The following is a 23,023-nucleotide window of genomic DNA, read 5'->3' on the forward strand; positions in this document are numbered from 1 at the left end:
GGGGAGGGATAGCATTGGGTGATATACCTAATGCTAAATGATGAGTTAATGGGTGCAGCACACCAACATGGCACATGTATACATATGTAACAAACCTGCACGTTGTGCACGTGTACCCTAAAACTTGAAGTATAATAAAAATAAATTTAAAAAAAAAGAATGTTTAACTGGCAAGACAAAGAGTCTCAGCAGAAAGACATGTGAACTCGTCAAGCAGGACTAGGGTCCAGGGTCAGACTCCCATGGGCAGTGAGACCATCCTACCCTGCTGAAGTAGCTCTGGAAGGAAGGGGCTCTGCCAGGAAGGGTGGGAAGAAAAGACAGGAACATGGCTGGGCCAGCAACACCAACCCAAAACTTAACAAGGGACAGAGGATGACTCTGCATTAAAAAAAAAAAAAAAAAAAAAAAAAAACATTCCCCAAGGGCTGAGATAAAAGAGAATGATCTTAATGGACAAGGTCAACTTTAAAACATGGTAATTTTTCTCCTGCACACGTATCACAGTTGGTTTACAATCCTTGTGAGGAGAAGAATAATAACATCTTGACATGCAGTCAAGATGTTGTCAAGTGTTGACTTCAGCATCCAAGTTTTCTAAGACCCTGAGTTCAATGCCTCTTCTTGCCATTCTTAAGCCTCTGTAGTTACAGTCCATGCACTTCAATTGCCTCTTCACCTTGGCTCTTTTCCATGGCTGGATATTAATTTTCTTGAGGGAAGGGACTCTATTGTGTTCAGAATATTATGGAACATTCCTGAAATGACTTAATCATATTTCTGCAAAAGTTGATCTGCGTAGACCTTCTCACCCTTGGCCAAGTACTGGGTGTTGGAGCTGCAATTTGGAGTCACTGTGCTTTGTGTGAGCTGACAATATCATATAAATGGTCATTGAATATCCCCTAGTGAGAAGCTCTGTGTGTATGTGCACACGTGCATCCATGTCTACGTGCAGCAAAATAGAATGTGTATACATTGAAGCCTGGTGTGCTGAACGCAGATGATGGTCTTCTTGCTAAAGGTCTCATTAAGTTCCCAGATACTTGGCCAATTAGGAAAAGGACAGAAGATACCATTCTTTTAATTGTAGCATGATGACCAGGTATTTTTAAAAAGTTGGCATGACTCAATCGGTTCTAGAACATGTGTCAGCATGCAGAATTTCAAGAATAGCTCCTTCAACTTGTTTTTTAACCAAAGGAAATGACATCATTCACAACCGGTTCACAAAAGAAGAAAGAAAACATTGTGCTAATTCAGTGATAAGGGTTTCTAGAAAGGAGGTCCTGAAAAATGCTGAAAGCCCTCCAAGAGGCGGCAGGTAAACATCAGAGAAAGCCCTTTTCAAAACAGAACTTGTCCAATGCGCTCACCCCTACCACATCCTTTTACCGGACTCCTTTGTAATCTAAGCAGGTGACAACTTCATTCAGCTGTTAGCAACAAGAGGCGGTATCGATTACCCGCGAATGCCCTAATGACTGGAGACTGGGACGCAAACCATAAATGGAGACTTTCTGATTCCAAGTGAAATTATAGTTTGCCCTACAAGATTGCACAATAAATCAGGGGGAAACCAGCCAACATAGGACTCTGGGGTCACTGAAGTGATGTTGACACATTACAATAATGAGAACTTGAAATACCTCATGCCCTATTGATTTTTAAGCTGAATCATTCCCACTGCAGAAGATTACAAGACTCTGTCTTGGAATCATGGCTCACACGGGAGATGCTGATGAAAAATACACCCAATCCAATCAAAATGAAAAGCTTTACTTGTACTTACTACAAATCTAATATCATTGTCCCTAGGCTGTGTGATACGCACTTAACCTACAATGGGGTAAAAACACATACTACAGTTTTTATTTTAATTAAGATTTTTCATACCTTTTTTTTTTAAACATGGCTCTTTGTGGTGTCTATACAGTAAAAAAAAAAAACTCCAAAGAAAACAGGCATAATGGCTTTATTAGTGCATAAAAGGCAATTTCTTTATGCTTTTCTAATTCCAGTGTAGCTTTCAAATTCCTTGCATCACCATATCATTTTGAAGAATGGAAAATCATGTCCTAAAAACCAACTTATTTCCTAGTCAATAGGAGGAGATGCAGTCCACCAGCATCCAGCTTCCACAGTAAACAAAGGCTGCCTGGCTGATAATTTCTTTTTCCCTGAAAAGTGCTCCACGGAGCTGAATAAACGCAGTTGTGGGAAGCCAACTGGTGACATAAGTTAATTGCTAACCTGTCACACAATCATAGAATGGTAATAATTTATTTTCACTGTTGCATTAACCATAAGTCGCTTTTTGCCAATGGGGTGTATTGGAGGAAAAGGCTCCAAGGCATACTGCTACTTGCCGTATAAGCCTATAGAAGGTGGTGTCAGTATTTTAGTTGAGGGATCAGATACAAACTGTGCCACGGCTTTTACCATGCATATCTTGGCTTCAGGAGAGGAAGAACTAGCAGGTGGGAATAACACTATCTTTCCTCAATAGGACTCTGAAACATTATCCAATTAATATAGATATAACTATTATTTTGATTTACCAGGACTTAATACATTGTAAATACTCTGGGACAATCCAATGTGATCACACATTCTTTAGAAACACTTATGGAAGTCCTTAATATGGGCAGACATTGTGCTAGGAACTAATTATATATTGCTCACCTGTTCTCTGTCTTCATGAAGTTTATAGCCTATCATCACAAGCTAATTGTCGGAGAGGAACACCTGCAGGCAAAATCTATGGGTCTAAAAGGGCCTGACTGCTGGACCAAGCCCCAATGTCCTTCTGAGAAGGCCGACTGAAATAAATGAACGGCATTTAGAAGCTAGCTGGTCTGTCTTCTCTTTCACATAGCCTGATTGTTGTTCCTCTATTAACGAGATATAATGATGTTTTGCTCTTTCTGTCAACATATATTTCTGCTTATAAGTCTCTCTAAATTCTAGTATCTCATTAATTTTATCAACCTCGGAATAGCTAGCTGGAATTGTCATCTTTTTTTTTGAGACAGAGTCACTCTCTGTCACCCAGGCTTGAGTGCAGTGGCACAATCTTGGCTCACTGAAACCTCCACCTCCCAGGTACCAGTGATTCTCCTGCCTCAGCCTTCCGAGTAGCTGGGACTACAGGCACGTGCCGCCATGCCCGGCTATTTTTTATAACATTTTTAGTAGAGACGGGGTTTCATCATGCTGGCCAGGCTGGTCTCAAGCTCTTTACCTTAGGTGATCCACCTGCCTCGGCCTCCCAAAGTGTGGGGATTACAGGCATGAACCACTGTGCCCGGCCTGGAACTGTCATCTTTTGACATGGGTAATTGTCATTAATTTATTTATTAATATGATTGAAAACCAGTGAATGCTTTTAGGCACTCTCTCACACTTGTGAATATAAAATAGGGCCGGAAGTGGTGACTCATGCCTGTAATCCCCACACTTTGGGAGGCCGAGGCGGGTGGATCACTTCAGGTCAGGAGTTCGAGGCCAGCCTGGCCAATATGGTAAAACCCTGTCTCTACTAAAAATACAAAAATTAGCCGGGCACAATGGTACCTGCCTGTAGTCCCAGCTACTCAGGAGGCTGAGGCAGGAGAATCCCTTGAACCCGGCAGGCAGAGGTTGCAGTGAGCCAAGATCGTGCCACTGCACTGCAGCCTGGGTGACAGAGCAAAACTCTGTCTTAAAAAAAAAAATAAAATAAAATTCAAAAATCGATGTAAACGATTTATACTGGAGGTTATTCCACATGGCCTTGCTCCATTGGGGCATTTTAAAGAGCTGTTCTTCTAGTGTTCACACCAACTTCTTTCTACAAGCGCCCTCTGGGGCTTCAGAAGTGACTATTTACAGAGTGGAAAAAGTAGCTGAGAATTGAAGAACTTTTAGAGAAAGTTTGTGGAGGGCATCAAGCTCCATGTCAACGTCACATCTCAACAACATACTGAATCTTTGACCCACACATCCCAGCTAATGCTCACCCGAGAAGAGCTGGTCTGGAAGGCACTTCACAAGCTCCTCCCCTTTCTCCAGCCTCAGTTACAAAACACAGTGGTTAAGCAAGCTGCTTGCGGGTTTAGTCGGCCTGTTGCCATGTTCCCGGTCCACTCCATATTAGCAATGGAATATTTGGTTAATTACCTTCTCTAAAATTGCTCCCTCATCTGTAAAATGAAGACAATCACTTCACATGCCACGTAAGAGCTTTGAGAGCCTCAAATAAGCCAACTAAGATACAGTGCCTCTTGTAGTACTTGGCAGATACTATACTTAGTGCATTTTCTTTTTGTCTTTTTTTCCCAAGACAGTTTCTCTCTTGTTGCCTAGGCTGGAGTGCAATGGCGTAGTCTCGGCTCACCACAATCTCCACCTCCTGGGTTCAAGCGACTCTCCTGCCTCAGCCTCCTGAGTAGCTGAGATTACAAGCACCCTCCATCACACCAGGCTAATTTTTGTATTTTTAGTAGAGACGGGGTTTCACCATATTGGCCAGGCCGGTCTCGAACTCCCGACCTCAAGTGATCCACCCACCCTGGCCTCCCACAGGGCTGGGATTACAGGCATGAGCCACCGTGCCCGGCCAATACTCGGTGTATTTTAGCTGTGATGTGTTTCCCCAAGAGCACTGGTGTCTTCGCTTGGGGGAACTTACTTTGATTTTCTGAGCCCAGTTCGACGAGGGGCAATGTAATGCAGCAAGAGCTTTGGATAACTGTGCCTAAACTGATACGTTCAAGTGGGCAGGCAAAATTGATTCTCATCTGATTGTTTCTGTATGAGTAAGACAACACGGCTATTAAAAGTAAGGCACTGAGAAACAGTTCTAGCTGTTTAGAAACACAATTTAGCTATTCCGGCAACACAAACGCCTGGTGCAAAGCAGGTTCCCAATCCATTTGTTCAAATGAAAAGGAAAAAGTTGAAGCCTGTGAATGACAAACAACAAATGAAGGAAGTTCCAAATATTAGGTCACACCACCATTTCCTTTCAAAGTGGTCACCGCCGCCATTTATGTCAACAATCTAGTCTACATTTGCAGGACAGTAGAAAAAAAAAAAAAAGCGCACATGCTTTTTATAAACACCAATTTACAAATACCAGTGGTGTAAGCCATGCCTTCCCAAATTCCCCTGACCATTTTCTACAAGACACCCGAGAGTTGCACATATCTTTCCTGTTAACATTTCATGGAATCTTTCCATAAACATACGCTTGTTCTTGTCTTCCACATTTTGTCCTGTCACTGCAACAGATGGCTTTACACTGACGCATATGAAAATATTAAATACTTTATAAGCCTCTCGGAAATATAAAATGCCTTTGGAGGAACGAAAAGCTCAAGGATTAATGTAAAGCAGCCAAACAATATTCTGTTACAAACAGATACCTTTATGTTGTGAATACAATGGACAACCAAGAATTCCACGTCTTCAATAGGTGGGGAGAAAGAGTGAGGGGTATTGAGTTTGCCATAGGAGAGATATGGGCCATACCAAAAAAGCAGAACATACTGCTATTGAGAGCTGTTAAATATTACAGTGTGTAACCAAGGGAGGGTTGTGAAATCTACGTCTTGGAGATCCAAAAGCCATAAGAGGCATCCATCTGTCTGAAACGGCCAAATAAAGCAAGCTTAAAGTCAGAGCTGTGAGCTAAGGGATGATGAAGTCAGCTAGCTGATTATTCTATATACCCAGTTTCATTTATTATTTATTTTCAGAGTGATATCAATAGATGTTTACTCTAAATGAATATTACTGTCTCAGCCAACCCATAAGTTATGACCAACCGATCTACGAAAGTGGAGACATCATGTTGTGCATGTCTGTCTGCCAGGAGCAGTAGCTCAAGCCTGTAATACTAGCACTTAGGGAGGCCAAGGCAGGGGGGAGGGGGGCAATGGATGACCTGAAGTCAGGAGTTCAAGACCAGCCTAGGAAACATGGTAAAACCCCATCTCTACTAAAAATACAAAAATTAGCCAGGCATGGTTGCGGGCACCTATAATCCCAGCAATTCAGGAGGCTGCGGCAAGAGAATCGCTTGAACCCAGGGGACAGAAGTTGCAGTGAGCCAAGATCTCACCACTTCACTCCCGCATGGGTGAAAGAGTGAAACTTCATCTCAAAATAAATAAATAAATAAATAAATAAACAAAAGAAAGTGGGGACATTGATTAGTGGTTAAAATGAGGGGTTCTCCAGCCAGACCGACTACCTCTAAGTGGTGATGACTATAAAATCTTGGGCAAGTTACTTAACCATTTTGTGCTTGGTGCTTCCTCCATAAGTAAGAATAGTAGTACATACTTCATAAGGCTGCTCTGAGGACAAATGAGTGAGCATACATAACAGGCTTAGAATACAGCCTGGCATATGGTGGATGCTACATAAATGCTGGCTATTCTCTGCATTTAGTGCCGTGTTTATGTAAAAAGAAACATTAAGACATGGGTACAATTTTATTTTTTTCCTTGTATTGGTTTGTATGCAACCGGCATTGACTTCCAATGGGTGCAACATATTGATGTGTTCCATAATATGCATAAATCAAAGATCGCCAAAGCTCATTCCTGGGCATTTATCCCAGAGAAGTGAAACTCACGGTCACGCAAAAAGCTATCCACAAATGTTCAAGACAGCTTTATTTGTGATGGTCAAAGCCAGCCCACATGTCCTTCAACAGGTGAATGGTTAAGCTGTGGTACATATACACACCATGCAAAATTACCAATGCAACAATGTAGGTACACCTCCAGGGAATGAAGAGTCAGTAAGCCCATCCCAAAAGTCTAAGCACTGTGTGATTCCACTTATATACCATTTTTGAAATAACAAAGTTTTACAAATGGAAAGCAGACTCATGATCCACAGGGGTTAAGAACGGGGCGGGTGGTCAGGAGAGATAGCTGTGGTTATACAAATGGAACCTCAGGATGGAACTGCTCAGTATCTTACCTGTGGCAGTGGACACAGAAACCTACACATGATGAAGTTATGCAGAACAATATATATACACGCAAATAAGTGCAAGTAACCTTACAGAAATTCAAATAAGGTCAGTGGACTGCAGCCATGCCAATATCCTGGATATGATGTGATACTACAGTTTGGTAAAACATTACCACTAGAGAAAAGCGTACAAGAGATCTATCTGTATTTTCTGACAACTGCGTATGCTACATGTATCTCTGTAAAAATTTCAATTAAGAATATTGCCAAAGCCTAAATGCAGATGAAGAATGAAAGTTTTCAATACACTGGAATGATCGCCAACCTCCTCTCTGTATCTTCTGGTATACAGGAAAATACTACTCATTAAAAATCACGCTGATGCTACTGTAGATGTGTTATGAAACTATTTAATAAAAAATGATGATTTCTTGTACTTAACGTTGCATAGTTTATACTGATTATTTCTAGCTTTTGTATATTCAGTTGGCGTGTTTAAAGGAATTGAAATCTGCCGAGTGAAGTGCACAGGTTTCTGAAGCAATCTGAACAGCACCTGCCTTTCTCTGAAGTGTTTTATTATTCTGAGTCAGGCCACCTGAATTTCCCAAGGTATGAAGTTCAGTTTGAGATAAAAATATTTTATCTGCCCTTACAGCAAATTGAAAGGCTATATAAAGGGTTTTGTTATTGCAGTGTTTTCATAAATATGTAGTAAACATCTTTCACAGTGGGAAATTCAGCACAAAATACAATTTTCACACACAGCTATTCATGTGGCTTGCACAGGAAGATGAAATGACCCAGAGATGAATAAAAAAAATAATAGTACTGTATACAACTTTTAGCAGCCTACGGTCCCTGACAAACACACGCAGCTGGGAGGATAAGGATCATGATTTTGCAGTACCAGCGATGAATGACAAGTGTGTACAGCAACAGGGCAATTTGATTTTCTTCTGTGGCCAAACCATTACTGTTAACACTTAGATTTATCATGTTTAGGAAATTCCAACACCCCACCACCCCATTCCAGAGAGGATACTGACCCCAAACCTTAACCAAAACATAACTGTGAATCAAATGATTTTCTGTTTTATCTTTTCTATGGCTCAAATACATTTTCAAAGCAATTTAGGTTGCCTACGTCTAACACAGAATATCTATGTTGATATCTAAGCTGATCTATATCAGCTCAGGGGTAAAGTGATCACAGGTTGTTTGCAAAATGGAAGCTTTTCTTTTAAGTATTTTTTAATTATCCAAGTAGGGCATCTTTGCTGAAAATCACAAAGAATAAAGGTGCAATCTTAAAAGCAAAAGCTCCATCTCTTCCCTGCCCCTCTCTTAGTCATACTGCACGGCTACAACAAAGATAATCACTGTTCGTAGTCCCCTCATTATCTTTTGCAGTATTGCCCTCTACGTAAAACAATTGCATGTGTATGTTTGCTTTCTAACACAGTTTTTCAAACAGATTTCTGAGTTTTGGGCTCTTCCTCACTCATAACATCTTAGATGAAGTTCTACATCCAGGCAAATCCACTTCATTCCTGTAAGGGTCCTTGACCTCCAATCCCCCGCCTTAGGTATTTCGTCTGCTCCAGTTTCCTTCTGACTGTTCACAATGCTGCAGTGAACCGAGCTGCATCTTCACAAATTTGAGTGATCACATAGATTCCAGAGGCAGAAAGGCTGGGTCAAAAGTACATACTTATTTATTTATTTTTTATTTATTTATTTTTGAGATGGAGTCTCACTCTGTCACCCAGGCTGTAGTGCAGTGGCATGATCTCGGCTCACTGCAACCTCTGCCTCCTGGGTTCAAGCAATTCTCCTGCCTCAGCCTCCTGAATAGCTGGGACTATAGGTGCCCGCCACCACACCTGGCAAATTTTTGTATTTTCAGTAAAGACGAGGTTTCATTATGTTGGCCAGGCTGGTCTCGAACTCCTGACCTCATGATCCTCCTGCCTTTGCCCCCTAAAGTGTTGGATTACAGGCGTGGGCCATTCTGCCCAGCCTACTTTTTTAAAATAAAAATTCCCAAATAGTCCTCTACAGAAGAAGATACTATTCCACATTCTAACAGGGTATAAAATGCCTGTTTCATCAACAAATTGTTTTCCAATACAATATATAAAACTTTCATATATACAAGCGAAACTTTCACACACCCACACACACTTTCATATACTTGCTGTTTATATTTATTTTTCCAAAACCTATATTCACGTCCTTTGCCAATTTGTCTTCTCCATTATTATTCAGCCTATATTCTACTCATCTATCCATTCATCCACCCATCCGCCCATCTACCCAAAATATCCAGCCACTTGCGTAATTTGCCAAGATGATAAGAAGGTTAATCTAATAGGAGAGTTATAGGAACTTCCTATAGCTACATGAATTTCTTCATCTACATCAGATTCATTTTTCACCAGTGTTAGAACAATGATTCGTATACCTTTGGGCCAAAAAAACGGGGAAAGGGACTTCGAAGCCTCAAAGCTTCACATTTGATTAGCAGCCCTTTTACTCACTAGCTGTTGGTAACCCTTGAAAAATCATCCCAAGTTTCAGCCTTCCCTCATGAACCCTGGGTATAACAACCACATCTGCCTCATAGGGCTGCTGGAAATATTCAGGCCAATAATGCACATCTGGGAATTAGTACAGTGTCTAGCTTATTGCAGGCACTCAATAGACAGTATCGGTAAGAAGGATAATAATGTGCAATTCCATGTACTGAACAATTAGCTAATGCGTTACAACAAAATCGGGTTTCTTTCTCTATCAGCAGCAGAATTTGAATCCTGAACCACTTATAACATTGATGTAACTTCTATATGTTTAGATTCCTAAGAAAATTTCACAATCAACACTAGGTAGAAATTCACTGAGTGTTGGGTACACTCTTTTTAATGGCATACAAGGTTTATCACTAGTTTTCTTTATTTCTAAAAGGAGGCTCACGTTAAGATGTGAAAGTATTCCATATTCTTCTGGATATGGAATTAAAATGGCTATTTTAAATCCAACTTCCCATTCTTTCTTTCATCAATTAAACTATATATAGACTATATATCTATATATAGTTTATATATATAGACTATATATAGACTATGTAGCTTATAGTCTATACATATAAGTTACATATCTATAGCTTAACTATAGATATAACTATATATACACATATAATTTAAATTTTAGTACTGCATACTAATAGTATCTACAGAAGTTTACTGGGTAGTCTTGGCTATGTGGGTTCATCTCATTTATTTTACCAATGAACAACAAATTCTGGTTTCATTTTAAATCATTTCCTGAACCAACACTTATATGAAATAGGTATTCCACAAAAGCCAATTCGATGAACTGTATTAAAAAAGGACATTTGAAGATAATGGATCCAACATCAGTCTTTTGACAGTTCTGAAATGGGATTCACTCTTTGCTTTCTTTGTTCAAATGTGAGTTTATTGGGCCTGAAATATAAAGAACAGTAATGGTTTCCACTTCCAGCCCAGTTCCTAAACTGTCTCCAGGCTGGGAGGAGGTAGCTCAAGAGCCCTTTTCGAGACTTTAATATTGCTCCATGACCAGACACGAGTTGTTCATGGGTGACCCTTTCTTTCTTGTATAAAAAAATCCGTGTCCTGCCTCAGGTAAAATGCAGTCCATACTTGTAAGTTGTGGTTAAGCATCTCTGAGCTTTTTGCAGGGCAATAAAGAGTAAGCAGATCCCTATGCCTAACATTCAAGTAATGTACAAATATAGACTGGTAAGCTGAGGACAGGTGGTATGAAACTGATGCCTGTCAGACCTTATTTCCCACCACGGTGGCTTGTATTCGAGATGTGAGACATTTTCAGGTACAAACCCATACATCTCCTTGATAAGAAATTTTGAAAAATACAAAATGTTCCATCCATGCACTCATTTATTCAACTGAAGCTCATTGAGCCTCTCTACTTCTGTCTTGGTTTTCTGGATATTCTGGTATGTATTTAATTGCGTACTTGCAAGATCTTTTTTTCCCTTCTAAAGCAGAATAAAATGTGTCAAATTGGCATTTCTATTTAAAAATATACTTAAATTGTTTTCTTTTCATAGCATTTGCTATTCACTAAAAACTCAACTGAGACTGAGATACGCATGGTCATTCCCGTGGCCTAAAGGCGGGACAACAAACAGCCCGGCATTAGCTGAGATCAAGCTGGGAGTGAATGTACTCACCCACCTGGCACGGACCACATGGGGCTCTCTAGAACATTTTAAGAGCATCAGAAAGCAAAGAGTTAAGTTTCTTGAAGACACCTTAGGAGATCCAGTTAAAGAATTTCTCTATTTTTCCAACATGACAATTAAGTAGGGAATACAATGGAGATCACTCATCCTGCAAATTGTGCCCTCCTGTACATTAGTGTTTCCCTTTGGTGGCTTTTTTGTTGTTGTTGGAGGTGATCATAGTAGAGAGAAGTCACAAGACCTCCTGACCCAGGTGAAGTGCAGATACAGGAGTATTTAAATAGCAACATAAAAAGCTGTGAGCATTTTCACTCATGCTCTCTCAAAAACAGGTAAGTCCGTTTCCTTCATCAACCACTCCAAAATGAGACTAAAAATGTCTTTTGTTTCAAAACTCGGGTGAAGATGGTGCCTCAATGCTTAGGCTTCTGTACATTTAGAAGCTCAAATTACTAAAGTACGTGAGAAACTGGCTAGGAACACAGACTTTGGAGTTTAAATCCCAGCTCTGCCACTTAGAAGCTGTGTGATCTCATACAGATTACTCAACTTCTCTGGATGTCTCTTCCCTCTCTGTAAAAAGTAGATAAAGACAATAACAATCTCCTAGGCTTATCTTAAAGATTCAATGAATTAATATTTTAAAGCATTTGCAACAGTGCTTGGCAAATACAAAATACTATTTAAACAAATAAACCAATAAACCTATGTGCCAAACCTTTAAAGACAAGAGGAAAATAATGCCATTTGAACACTGAGGGAAAAGAAGGACCATATAGGAAGGTTGTTAGAATTGCTCTTCCATTATTCATTTAGTGACGTTACATTTCTCTTCTAGTGACATGAGTACCAAGGAAAGAAATCTCATTTTCCAGCACTTGCCGTACTAAAGAGTAAGTAAATCGGAAAAAAATAGGCACTTTAAATCACAATGACCCATGCCATATTTATAAAGAAAGATGTTCCCAGGAAGCAGCTGTAACAATTTTAGTGTCAGACTGTAAGGAAATAAAGACTGTCTGATTTTACATCATGATCCTATTCACAGTATCCAACCAGAGATTTTAAATGTTTAATAATTGAACTACACATACCTTCTCCCCTCTCTTGAAAAATCAGACCAGGTTTAAATTAGGCTATCACTGATATTACCTAGGGTATAATTACTCAGCTGTGGCACTGTTGGTTTGGGGCCAGGTAATTTGTTTTTGTTTTGCAGGAGGGAGTCATCCTCCCACAAAGAAACAAAAACTGTCTTCAAAATGTTGTTAAATATTGTCATGGGTTAGGGAAGGAAATTGTTCCTGTTTGAGAACTCCTAACCTAGTGTATCTCTTAAGTACCCATTATGTGTAAACAAATTCTAAATGCTAAATTCTAAACTCAGATTAATAAACTTCAATGATATCTTAGCATATTGGAATCAGAAAAATTTGGAGTCTAATCACTTTTTCTAATTATAAAAAGTCTTGAAAATTGTTTCTCCATCTCTAAATTAGGCATCGTAATACTTACCTTGCAGAGTTGTAAGAACAGAGAAAATACACAGAAGCTCCTCGTCCAATGTCTGATGCGCAGAGGGAGTCAGTAAGGGCCCAGGAAGAAATCGGCATTGTATCGTTATTGCTGTTTCTGTTGACAGGTTATCACATCCTCATCCTCATCCTCATCATTTTAATAGAAACGGAAGACCTGTACTTACACATTCAGCTAACCACAATAAATCCAACTAGTACTTACATCTTCTTTGCAGACAACAACTGATTTCCTCACAACTAGAAACTGCAGCTAAACAACAAAGAAGCACATCCACAGTACTGTGGCAAATGCAGATGCAGAATTATCATGAAGAGAAAAGGAAGGGCTGGCAGAGGCCTTCCTCATATACAGCCCTTTAGGGGTCTTCTCTGTAAAACAAACATTGGGCAAATAGTGCACCTTGATTTGTTTGGTTGTTGCTGTCTTTCTGTATTGGATTGAAAGCATGGAGTAAATGGTGCTGGGAGATGAGTTTTTGAGTGTATATTTGTGTCTGTGTACACTCTGTGTGTGAACAAGTTAATTCAAACCAGGTTAGAAAACTTAACGAATGAACCAAAAAGTACAGATAATTAAGGTGGCTGGTTTTGACTGCTAATTAGTGTGTAAGAAAAAAGGACCATTTTAAATAACAGGGAGAGATTTGGCTCATTAGATAAACATGAATCTAGAATTCCAGACATTACTTTAGGAATAGAGAAAAAGCAATAAACATGCTCACCACTGCATAATATTTTATTTTATTTTTTTCTTAAACATATCACTGCCATCTTTGGAAGCTGAAAACACTAGTTCTACTATAATCGTATCTTTTCTTGAAAACTCTTTCCTGGCCTTCATGACATTGGAGCTTGCCGACAGATTCTTCACTATCGCTAAATGCTAAGAAACTAACCACTGCTCTTTTAAACCCAACCAAAATAATTTCAGGAGAACTTGCAAGCACAAAATTATGTTACAAATATCCAACTGATCCTATTTACATTTGCTACATCAAAGTATTCAGACATCATAAGCAAACGAGAAATGGGGACCCTCCCAAAAGCCTATAGGTTATGCAAGCACCTCACCAGAAAGAACACTTTGAAATTTTTATGGAGCAGGAAAAATTGGAAGCATATTAATCTAGGCAGTGAAATTGGGCTTTCTGTCATTTTTAATTGCTTGAATTCATAACCTAGTTTTGCTGAATCAAAAACGAGTTGCTGTAGCTGACATAAGCTGTTTCGGCCTTTTGGGCACACACACACACACACAGAAACCCCACAACTTACCGAAATCCCACAACTTTTCACAGAAACTTTATTTAGCTTAATAAAAGCACACCCTGAAAACTGTCTGGGACATTATAGTTGCTGAATAATTTGATATGCGATGTTTTCCAAACCAGACACTGTGTGTTTAATGCTGACTTTTAAAGGCATTTTATCTTTCTCTTGGTGCCGTGCAGAGGGGGTTCGGCAGGAATCCTAAACGCTTGAGACTGCTATTCTGATTATGTATGATTTAATTAAAATCAAATTATGCATGAGAATGCATAATTGTAAAATTCTTCTCTTTTGCTCCTGTTGACTACTGCTCATAATACACACAAACACGCAACCCTGCAAGAAAATCAAAGAAAACAAAAAGAGCAAAAACACACACCCATAAATGCAAACAAAGATTTGATACTTTAACACACTCCAAAGTTTTTGGATCCATAACAAAGTAAAGTCTAAAATGCCAAAAGAAGTAAAATTAAGGGTCCATGCTTTTTCCTCCTCATTTATTTTTATGTTCGTCGGAAAATCAACACAAGATGCAGATTGATGTCTCATAGAAAGGACTTTTAATCCCAATAGAATCACTTTCCAGGAACTTACGCCAACTCCCTTTGATAACTTTGAGACTAACACACGTGAAGTTTTTAAAATAAAAGCAAAAAGTTAAAGCCAACTAAGTTTAATTAATAATAATCGTTTTATTATTAGTTCAGAAATCTTCTTCCTCTTTTAGATGACTTTTCATTTCACGAGATTACCACTCTGCTCAAAATCTAATATAAAAATTATAAATTTAGACAGAAAACAAGACCAACTTTGTTCTTCACTAGATGTTGTAATATTCATTTAGCTCAAGATTGACCCATTCAAGCAGATTGTCAAAATCAAATCAAAGACAACAATGAGGAGTGCATACCTGGATTCTCAAAATATAAGTCATATACATCAATTAGTGTCATAAAATATAACAATATATTTTCAAAATATTGCAACTATAGTTTATAAGAAGGCAATCAATGCTAAAAAAAAAAAAAAAAAAAAAAAAAAAAAAAAAAAGAAAGCCCTTCACTGAGATCTACTTCAACTTTTGTATCATACTCCTAGTAGAGAGAAGGGAAAAAAAGAAAAATACTTAGCTGGTCCTTTTTAAGAACAAAAAGGAACACAATGTCACACAAAAAAGAAAAACTACTTTTGTTATACTTCAATTACCTGGCCCATAAGTCAGCGCTGATAGTTATTTCTACCAAGTCTTGAGTAAATACAGATTAAAATGAATCCAGAATCTAAAATTAAGACAAGTGATAGGGAAAATAGAAGTTTGAAGGATAAGATTTTAATAGACAAATGTAAAAATATGCTTAGTCCAATAATGTCATGAGACAGAAAGTACTTTCATATAATCCCTCAGTTTGTGGTAACAGAAAAGATTCTGCTCTTTTCACATAGTAAAAGCATTTTCTAAGAGTCTAGTTGCTTGGTTAAAATGAAATGACAAAAAAAGTTTGAATATTCACTTCTTATAAGATTGATGTACAGTGGAATTGCCTAATACTAAAGAATTCTTGCAGGTGACTGGAGAATTCCAGAAAGAAAGAAAGAGAGAAAAAGAAAGAAAGAGAGAGAGAGAGAGAAAGAAAGAAAGAAAGAAAGAGAAAGAAAGAAAGAAAGAAAGAAAGAAAGAAAGAAAGAAAGAAAGAAAGAAAGAAAGAAAGAAAGAAAGAAAGAAAGAAAGAAAGAAAGAAAGAAAACAGGCTCTGGTGATCCTCCAGCGGGCAAAACATTTGTTAAAGTGTAGCAAAGATACCTAAAAGGTTTCTGTGCACCAGGTAAAACAGTAAAGACAGAAAGACGGAAAGAAATACAGATAGTTGAAAAAAAATTGGAGAAGGAGGAAGAAATACCCAGAGGGAAACCAAGAGAGAGAAGAGAAAAGGGGTAAGACAGGGAGGGAGGAGCTCCTTCTACATGTCCCCCTACCTCACTCTTCAGATAAACAATTCCCTCTTCATAACCTCTGAGTATTCTAGTAGAGGGGAGGCATCACACGTGTGGGAAGTGTGTGGGCAGATAAGACTTGGGAAATCTTGCTTCTTACATGAAAAGCCTAGAGTCCTGTGGGCCTGATTGGCAAGCAGCTGTTGCTGATTGACTTCCATTCACTTACTTGACAAACAACCCTCTTCAAATTTAATCATAGCAAACCACAAAGGCAAGTTACTCCATGCCACAAACACCCTTCTACTCACACTCTTTGGATTTTCCAGCACACATTTTGATCAAAAAAGAGGGAACTCTGTGGAGAAAGATGTTCCAATTTGAAGCCAAACAATTTACTACCCAGCTACCCTAATAGGATTACACAATCATTTTTGCCTGCTTCAGCAATAAACCACATCCATTTGTGTAACCAAAATTGAAACCATGTCAACAATGAGTAAATTCTTCTACGTGAAGACACTCAGAAAGTGACTCTCTTAGCAAATAATTTCATAAGGTTTTACTAAGGTAACATTGCCAACAAAACTTTTGGATTCACAATTCCGCTTGGAGCCCTCTTAAGTAGGAAGGTGGAAAACGCAGCTCTTTTGTCAAAAGAAATAATAAAACCCCCAATTTCTCCATAATCTGAAAATAAGGGCTAGAGGGATGAGCTGCGCTTGAGAGGCTAGGTGACCCTTGTAGACTGATGGATGTCACATTCGACACTCTGTATATAATATATTCTTTAAATGCATAACAGTTCATTCCATCACTTGAGAAGGCAAGGCACATTTCTCCCATTTGATCTCAGAAGAAGGCAACTCTTATTCCATGTCATAAAATGGTACAGAGCTTATTTCTCAAGTCGAAGTGTATTCAGTACTGTCAATTAAATCTCTCTTCCATGGGAATCAAGCAGAGAAGATAAAGAGTACACCAGCGCAACTAGCATGGTGGACATGTTTACACAGACATGCAGCGCATATGCTCACACTTGCACACACATGCTCCCTTGCAACGTTAGCATGCCAACTTCGCAAAAGCACGACCCATCTGGCCATTCATTTCATAAACCTCTCATTTCCAGAGCCGCGCATCTCTTGCAAAACCATGGCTAGCCTGTTGGGACTTTTACATCGGTTCTTAATAAACGCTTATTCATCTCTGGGAATAAAGTTAAACGGAGCCAATGAGCATTGGCAAGGAAGTTGCCCACTAACTTCCAGTGGGTAAAGAAAATCGATGCATCTCCGGGCTCCCCAATGCCTCTAAACGCCCCTTCGCCCTCTCCAAGGGTCCAGACCACCCCCACCACCGGGCGCCCAGGGCGAGCCGTGAGCTCAGTCTCCGAGGTCCCCGGAGCTGGAGCTCGGTTTACATACCGCGTCCCATTCACGCGCTGCAAACGCAGCCTCATCCTTCCATCTCCGGTTTGGGTTTCCCGGATTCCATCCACGGCCAAGTCCCCTATTCTAATCAGCAGCCCCGGAGGCGCACACGCCGCCACCGTCTCTGCGTTAACGTTGGACAGCGGCTGACGGCTGCTCCTCTGCCACAGGCAGCCAAAAATGTCAATTTGCACACTCCTCCCCCTGTCGCCCGCCCCCGTCCCTCTGCAACCCCCTCCCGCGGAGGCAGTGGGCTTCAGGAAGCCTCTGCAGAAGCTGCCTGGTCTCTCCCTCCCTCCCTCCTTCTCTCCCTCTTTCTCTCCTTCCCTGACAGTGTTTTACAGTCTTCTTCGCTCGTCTTACCTGAAGGGCATCTCCCACGACTGCAATTAGCTGCCAAGATTTCATTGTCGGCTGCAAAGTGCCTCCTGTTTCCTCACCGGGAGAACACAGCACGGGAGAAGTCCGAGGCAACAGCAAACGGTACCCACGTGCTAGCAATGTAAATGACTCCAGTCATCTGTCGTGCGCGCCGCGCGCCTTCGCTCGCCCGGGCTGCCTGGCACGGCAGCCAGCAGGTGCAGAACACCCCGAGCGCGCGGGCGCGAGAGCGAGCAGCCGGTGCAAGGAGGCAAACAACACCCGGGCGCACACAAAGGGAGGCCACGGCGGCGCCCGCGCCCGCGCCCGGGTCCGGCTTCCCCGGCCGGCTTCGGCCTCTGTCCGCGCCAAAACGCTCGCCAAATTAGACGCCCAATGTTTTTGCAAAGTCTTGCAGCTGGGGGAAGGCAGTGGCTACTGGGGCTGCGTGGGTCCCACCCCCACGGGTCGGAGGCACTTGGAAAGCTCCCAGCTGCCGGCGGTAACTCGCTGCTCGCCCTCTCTCTCTCCCGCACGTGTCCCTTCCCTTGTTCTTTCAGGCATTAAATATGTACCACATGACAGAATAGGGCACCTTGCACGGTCCCCTGAGTCCGCACTTGACAACCAATTTTAACTCACGAGCAATCAAATGTCTAAAGGCGGATATAAGCACTCCCAATTACTTACGCTACTCCTGCATTATTCAAAATGTCCACGGGACAGTATTTATGACTTCCGATATGCTACTTCACCTAGAAATACTAGTAAAAAATCGAAGACCTCAGCACCGCGCCCCCAGCCTCGCCTCCCGCCCCAAACAGCTTGGCTTTCATCCTATTTCCTCTCCGAGAAGCAGCTGCACTTTATTTAGGAGTGAAGCTTTAGGATCTCAACTCTTTTTCCACGTTACGTACTAAATGAGAATGCACTGAGGTTTTAGCCTGCTTTTAGGAGGAAAACAACTATCGTCTCTGTTGAACTTTAGAGATCACCTTTTAAATATGTTTACCTTGAATAATAATATCATCAAAGTAATTCTCCTGTTATTTTCCCAAGAAGTTCTCATAGATCTATTTCACTTGTGTGTGTGTGTGTGTGTGTGTGTGTGTGTGTGTGTTTTAATAGGAATGAGTTACACAGGTTCTACCTATCTTCAGCTTAAGTGCTGATTTTGGTAGGGACCAAAAAATTGATGGACTGGGGAAATGACTCTTTTGGATATAGAAAAACTAGTTTGTTCTTTTTCCTTTCTCTTCACAGTTAGAACTACAAGCTGTATGCATTAAGATGGCTTTGCTACCTCAAGCACTTATTTAAATAGGAAGGATCTAAATGGGAAAGAAAATTTAATATACATGTATCCCTCCTATATTTGATCAGCAAAGAGTGAAATATTCATTGGCTTCCTGTGTCCTTCTTGGATACTTTATTTGAGTTAGAGGCCTTGTATACAACTGATTAGGATTTTATGCATTGGTAAGCAAATTTTAAAATGCTAATAAATCTTTCAAATATGTTCACATTTGTTACAACTCCATATCTAGAGGCAATATTTCAAGTGTGTTTTTTTTTAACATGCCAATTCCTTATGTAACCATCATCCATCTTTGTCATACCAGGAACAAAACGAGGAGGGATTTTTTTTTCTTCTGTGCATTAAGCGTGTTTTTAATATGATATTAACACAGTGTTTAACTTTCTCCTTGCAGAGTTAAGAAAATTCTATTTGTGTTCTCTCTGTCTGCCTTTCTTACAGGATCAGTGGCATTTCAAGGATGCTGAGATAACCATAAGGGAAACCTTATTTCACTATAATGATGCCATGAAGAATATGCTCTACTCCCTACTATTTTTAAAGTTAACTTCTAATGCTATCTTGTACGATCCCCTGACACATTTTCCAACAGCACCAGGTAAAATGGCAAAAAGGGGGTTAAACTTTCGCTTATCCAGAACCCTGTACAATTACAGAGATTCACACCTATAGAGTATTATTATTATCCCAGCACACACTGGCATCCTCAGTGGAATAATTTGATTCACAAATCAGTTCACAAAAGCAAGGTTATAGGAAGGGATGCATGGTGCGGGTGGCCAATGGAAAGACAGCAAGCCCTAATTACAATCCCATTGTCCCCGTGTTCTCAGCACATGTGGCCATTTAATCACAGAGTGTGACAACCTTGGCAGATGTTGCCAGACCTGGTTATTGATATAAATTGCTATTCTCATGTGCAAGGGGCACAGCAAAGAGTTAAAACCATGTCTGCAGCCACCCAAAGGGACATGAAGGCCCACATTTACAGCTGCAACTACAAGGCAAGATTATACAGAGAGGAAGTTGTTTTCTTGCTCCCACCCCATAAGTAAAACAGCAAGGGATGCAACCTCCCAAACCAAGACTGGCAGGAGAGTCTCCCATGAGCACTGTAAACTGATATTATTTCTCTGGAAGCTGATTTACTAGTACCTATCAAAAGGCAAAATGTGCATACCCTATTATCAAATGGTTCCACTTCTAATGTCTGTCCTAAAAAACATGCACAAGATATGTTTGTGGAAATGTTTGGATATAATTGCTATTGCTTGTGATACAGGATGGGGTTGCGGGGGGAGGCAACAGACTAAATACCCATCTAGCATTAAAAATATAGCATATCATATGATGGAATACTATATAGCAGTGAAAAGAATCAAATAAAGCCACATATGAATACCTCCACTGCTATATAGACATCAATATGTAGGAACAGAAATAAAAAAACACACTATAAGGTACAAATATATATACAAATATTTCTCAGCAAAAATAAATTGCTGAGATAAAAACACAAGTTTTAAATGACTTCTACACTTATGACACCATTTCTGAAACAGAATGCACTAATATAATATTATAGGTTTTCTGTAGATATATAAATATTTGTGAATGTACTGGGAACAGTCCAAAACAGAAGATGGCCAACTACAGCCCAAGAATCGAACTCAGCCATTCTCTGTTTCTGTATAGCCTGCTAGCTAAAAATGGTTTTGATATTTTAAATAGTTTTTAAAAGTCAAAAGAAGAAGAATATTTCATGATGTGTAAAAACTGTAGGAAATTCTAATTTCAGCACCCATGAATGAGGTTTTATTGAAACATAGCTATGCCCATTTGTTTCTGGGTTGCTATGACTGTCTTTATCTACAAATGCAGAGTTGGGTGTCTGTGAGACCCAGTGGCCCAGGAAGTCTAAAATGTTTACTCCCTGGCCCTTTACATGCATATAACATATACACATATAACTTGTTTTAAATGAAAAGTGTGTATGTATATATATTCTATAAGTTATGTGTGTACACATGTATCACTTTTAAAAGCATAAAGCCAATACATAAGTGTTCTCTTAAAAGAAGAAAAGGAGCTCTTAACCTCAAGTAAAAACTAGTCTCCTCCCTCTTTCCCTAGAGATGATACTATTATGAACTTCAGCCCCATTTTTCTAGACCAGTGATTTTTTTTTTTTTTTTGAGATGGAGTCTTGCTCTGTCTCCCAGCCTGGAGGGCAGTGGCACGATCTCAGCTGACTGCAACCTCTGCCCCTGGGTTTAAGCAATTCTTGTGCCTCATCCTCCCGAGTAGCTGAGATCATAGGCACCCGCCACCACGCCCACCTAATTTTTTGTATTTTTTAGTAGAGATGGGGTTTCTCCATGTTGGTCAGGCTGGTCTTGAGCTGCTGACCTCAAATGATCTGCCTGCCTCGGCCTCCCAAAGTGCTCGGATTACAGGCATGAGCCAGCGCGCCTGGCCTAGACTTGTGACTGGTGAACTTTTTTCTGTAAAAGGTCATAATTCCTATGTGTCGAGGGGAGAAACCAGGTGGGAGGTGACTGGATGATGGGGGCAGTTTCCCCCATGCTGTTCTTATGATAATGGGTGACTTCTCATAAGAGCTGACGGTTTCACGGTTTTCTTTTCTTTTCTTTTTTTTTTTTTTTTTTTGAGACGGAATCTCGTTCTGTCACCCAGGCTAGAGTACAATGGCATGATCTCAGCTCACTGCAACCTCTGCTTCCCAGGTTCAAGTGATTCTCCTGCCTCAGCCTCCCGAGAAGCTGGGACTACAGGTGTGTGCCACCAGGCTGGGCTAATTTTTGTACTTTTAGTAGAGACAGGGTTTCACCATGTTGGCCAGGCTGGCCTTGAACTCCTGACCTCAAGAGATCTGCCTGCCTCAGCCTCCTGAGATCTGATGGTTTTATAAGGCACTTCCCTGATCTTGCTGGCTCTCTTTCACCTGCCGCCATGTAAGATGTATCTACTTCCTCTTCCACCATAATTGAAAGTTTCCTGAGGCCTCCAGAACTGTGAGTCAATTAAACCTCTTTTCTTTACAAACTACCCAGTCTCAGATATGTCTTTATAGCAGTGTTAGAACAGACTAATACAGTATGAAACTTTTAAACTTGTATACACACATACACACAAACACACACACACATAGGCATACCTCATTTTATTGTCTTTCACTTTATCATGCTTTGCCGATATTGCATTTTGTACAAATTGAAGTTTTGTGGCAACCTTGTGCTGAGCAAGTGTGTTGGTGCCACTTTTTTTCAGTAGCAAGTGCTCAGTTTATGTTTTTGTATCACATTTGGGTAATTCTCACAATGTATCAAACCTTTTCATTATTACTAAATCTGTTACTGTGATCTGTGATGAGTGATCTTTGATGGTATTATTACAATTGTTTTGGGGTGCCAAAAACTGTGCCCACATAAGATGGCACACTTAATTGATAAAGATTATGTGTATTCTGACTGTTCCACTGACAGGGCAGTCCCCCAGCTCACTCCCTCTCCTTGGCCTCCCCGTTCCTTAAGGTACAACAATCTTGAAATTAGACCAATGAATAACCTTAAGATAGCCTCTAAGTGTTCAGGTGAAAGGAAGAGCCACACACCTCTCACTTTAAATCAAAAGCTAGAAATGATTAAGCTTCATGAGGAAAACACTTTTAAAGCTGGGACAGCGCCTGTAATCCCAGCACTTTGGGAGGCCAAGGCAGGTGAATCACAAGGTCAGGAGTTTGAGAACAGCCTGGCCAACATGGTGAAACCCTGTCTCTACTAAAAATACAAAAAAAAAAAAAATTAGCTGGATGTAGTGGCAGGTACCTGTAATCCCAGCTACTTGGGAGGCTGAAGCAGGAGAATTGCTTGAACCTGGGAGGCAGAGGTTGCAGTAAGCTGAGATCATGCCACTGCACTCCAGC

The 23,023-nt window shown here is 40.3% G+C and overlaps 1 protein-coding gene across 11 annotated transcripts in view; it reads right to left on the reverse strand.

Annotated features, from left to right (window-relative positions):
• RBFOX1 (RNA binding fox-1 homolog 1) overlaps window positions 1–23,023 on the reverse strand; it is a 2,489,097-nt gene that overhangs the window by 1,214,131 nt on the left and 1,251,943 nt on the right. The window contains exon 1 of one of the 11 annotated variants that reach the window (XM_030799112.1): window positions 17,763–20,475. The exons of 9 other annotated variants lie outside the window; for them this stretch is intronic. In XM_030799112.1, coding sequence (XP_030654972.1) covers window positions 17,763–17,807 — 45 coding nt within the window. In that variant the 5' untranslated portion in view covers window positions 17,808–20,475. Of the gene's footprint in view, window positions 1–17,393; window positions 17,741–17,762; window positions 20,476–23,023 lie in introns of those variants that run through there. One more of the 11 variants, XM_030799116.1, reaches the window with a different exon arrangement.

This window comes from Nomascus leucogenys, chromosome 18 (genome assembly GCF_006542625.1).
Source record: "Nomascus leucogenys isolate Asia chromosome 18, Asia_NLE_v1, whole genome shotgun sequence".
Lineage (NCBI taxonomy): Eukaryota > Metazoa > Chordata > Mammalia > Primates > Hylobatidae > Nomascus > Nomascus leucogenys.